General features: G+C 58.0%; 1 protein-coding gene across 1 annotated transcript; it reads left to right on the forward strand.

Annotated features, from left to right (window-relative positions):
• The first annotated feature begins 323 nt into the window (after window positions 1–323).
• Window positions 324–2,213, forward strand: CCDC185 (coiled-coil domain containing 185). Its single transcript, XM_068985620.1, has one exon. The coding sequence runs from the start codon at window positions 324–326 to the stop codon at window positions 2,211–2,213; it is 1,890 nt and encodes a 629-aa protein (XP_068841721.1).
• Window positions 2,214–2,940: the final 727 nt, after the last annotated feature.

Genomic DNA, 2,940 nt, shown 5'->3' on the forward strand with positions numbered 1-2,940 from the left:
TCAAATTCCTGCCTGCAACACAGGTGGGGGTTCACTACGCACCCTCATCTTTAGGGTGCCCCGAACTTTCTACAGCCCCCTCTACCATACGCCCTCTCCCAGCCTCCAGCCGCCTTCCCGCCTCTCGCTGCGCGGGGTGCTAGGAAGGCCAGGGTGGGCGAGGGCTGAGGGCTGCAGCGGCCAGGTGGCGCCGGGAGCATTGTGAAGTGGCCTGAGCGTCACAGGCGGCCGGGACCCCGGGATCGGAGGGCGGGGCGGGTCTCAGCAGCGCCCCCGCCGGGACCCGGGACCCGGATTCAGACGCTGGGCGTGCAGGAAGGAGAATGGAGGACTTCGGCCGCTTCTCCCCGCGGCCCGACTCGGCCGTGTGGGAGCCTCCGCCGCCCAGCGAGGAGAGCGCATCCTCGGCTCAGCTGGACGGGTCGGGACCGCGGACCGAATCGGGCCTGTGCTCCTGGGCCCGGACACCAGGCGAGGAGAGCGAGGCCACCGCGCCCTGGCCTCACCTGCTCTGCTCAGCCGCCCCTCGGCCCAGCCGGCGCCCGTACTCCGACTCGCCGCAGGAAAGTCGCAGCCTGACCGACGTGACCCGGAGATTACTAGACCGTGTCAGGAAGCCCCAACCCCGCAGCCGGCGCCTGGAGGATGCCTGGGGAGAGACAAGGACCAAGCCCCAGGAGCAGGGAGGCAGCCGGCACAGCCCGGCCTGGCAGCTGGAGCCCCAGCCTCAGCACGGCCAGCACTACCCTCCCGCCCGGGGAGATTCGCCCCCTCCTTGCTCGCAGGGAGCTTGCACTCCCGCGAACCGAGCCTTTGAGGACGAAAAGGCGCAGAGCGGAGACCAGTGGGCAGTGCCGGTCGGCAGGGGTCTACGTCCCTGGTCCCTTTCCTCAGTCCACACGGAGAAGTCTTCTGTGTCCTCCAGAGAGTTTGGGACGCAGTCGGGTTGCCTGCACATCCAGAAAAGACACAGCAACGATCCGCTGGAGTCGTTAACCAGCCAGCTTTCCCCGTCCCTAGTTTCCAGCAAGGGGATGCAGAAGCAGCACACCCAGGTCCTCAAGAGCAAGTTGGAAGAGGCAGTAATATCCGCCAGGGACCAGAAGATCGTGGCCCTGGTGCTGAGCCGGCTCAAAAAGGCCCAGAGGATGCGCGAGCTGCAGCAGCAGGCGGCCCTAGCCTGGGAGGAGCTGAAGCGCTCCGACCAGAAGGTCCAGTTGACCCTGGAGAGGGAGCGCAAGCTGCTGCTGCAGCAGAGCCAAGAGCAGTGGCAGCAGGACAAGGAGCAGCGCAAGGCTCGTCTGAACCGGGAGCTGCGAGTCCGGCGGCGGGACAGACGAGCCACCAACACGGTCCAGCAGGAGAGCAGCGGGTGGAAGGCACCCCTGGAGGACCAGGAGAAGCAGCGCCAGGAGAAGCTGGAGGGGGCCCCCTCCGAACCCGAGACGGAGCCGGAGAAGCAGTGCCAGGGACAACGCCTGCCAGAGAGGATGCTGCGGGACCTGCAGGCGCAGAACAGCCTGCAGCTGCAGAAGAGGCTGGCGCAGGTCTGTCTAAAGAAGCACGTTCACCCCACCAAGGGCCAGAAAAAGATCCAGGAGACCAGTCTCAGCTCTTTAGTCAATTACCAGGCCAGGAAGGTCCTCATGGACTGCCAGGCCAAGGCTGAGGAGCTCCTCAGGAAGCTGTCCCTGGAGCAGAGTTCCCGATGGTCCCAAGAGATGCCCGAGGGCCAGATGAAGGAGCCCCACAGAGAGCTGAAGGACAAAGTCCAGAAGGAGGAGGAGCGGTTCCAGCAGGTGAAGAGGTGGGCTGAAGAGTCCCAGGAGCAGAGAAAGGAGCACAAGTCGCTGCTGGAGGAGCTGGCGGACCAGAAGACCCTGCAGACCCGGGGTCAGGTCCACAAGAGCGTCAGGGACAAGGCGCACCACATTCGGGAGCTCAACATCCTACGGGAGAAGAATCATCACATCCTGAAACTGAAAGCCGAGAAGGAGGAAAGATGCCACATCGAGGGCATCAAGGAAGCCATTCGGAGACAGGAGCAGAGGATGGAGCAGATCTTGCGAGAGAAAGACGCAACCTTCGAGGAATTCCAGAAGATCTCCAGGGCCTCCAGCACAGATGACGTGAGAACACTTGCCAACAACTTCTTTGATCGGATGACCCGGGAGGCCCAGGTCCCAGCCGGGCAGCAGAGAGGGGGCTACTGAGAACCTGATGACAAACAGCTTCCAGCCTAGGTGGCTAGACAGAGATCTGGCAATGTGATTCATTTTCTGAGCATTAATTTTTAAAAAGCATATAAAATAGCAGCAACTTTCTCTCATGAACTAGTTTATTGATTCATTGGGATGGTTGAGAGGGTGGGATAAACATTTCCAAGTTTTAAGAAAATTACTTGCCTTTGTACATTTGGCTTTAAATAGAAAATACTCATTTCGCTCTCAGGTAATCTCAGAAGTGTATGTCAGACACATTTTGAGGAACCAAAGAAAAAGTCTACAGTGGGGAATAGAGTTCTGTGCCATGGCTTCAGTCTTTCCCTGTCCCAGAACTTATGAAAGGGTGAAGTGTGAAGTACTTGTCATAGGAAATCTCCAAGAACAAAAAGTGAGGTGGGGAAGCATGGGGGGAATTCCTGTCAATAAGTATATTGGGGAACACAGCATACTACATCCCCTCTTGGGAGTTCATAACACAGCTGAAAATTTTAAAGGCTCTGAAAAGTCTTGCAGTAAAGACACATTTGATTAACCTAGAGTTTTTCACAAACCATGGAACTTTTTTTTCTCTTGGATCCTTCCATGGAATTGACGTTCTGTGAAATATTTTTGGCAACAGCTTTCTATGGCTCTTCTCAGATGGTACTTCTTTGGCCTTCCTTTCCCGTGTTAATAGAAAGTGTTTATAATGCCTTTAGCACTACACCACCACAGA

Source organism: Capricornis sumatraensis, chromosome 14 (assembly GCF_032405125.1).
Source record: "Capricornis sumatraensis isolate serow.1 chromosome 14, serow.2, whole genome shotgun sequence".
In the NCBI taxonomy this organism is placed as follows: domain Eukaryota; kingdom Metazoa; phylum Chordata; class Mammalia; order Artiodactyla; family Bovidae; genus Capricornis; species Capricornis sumatraensis.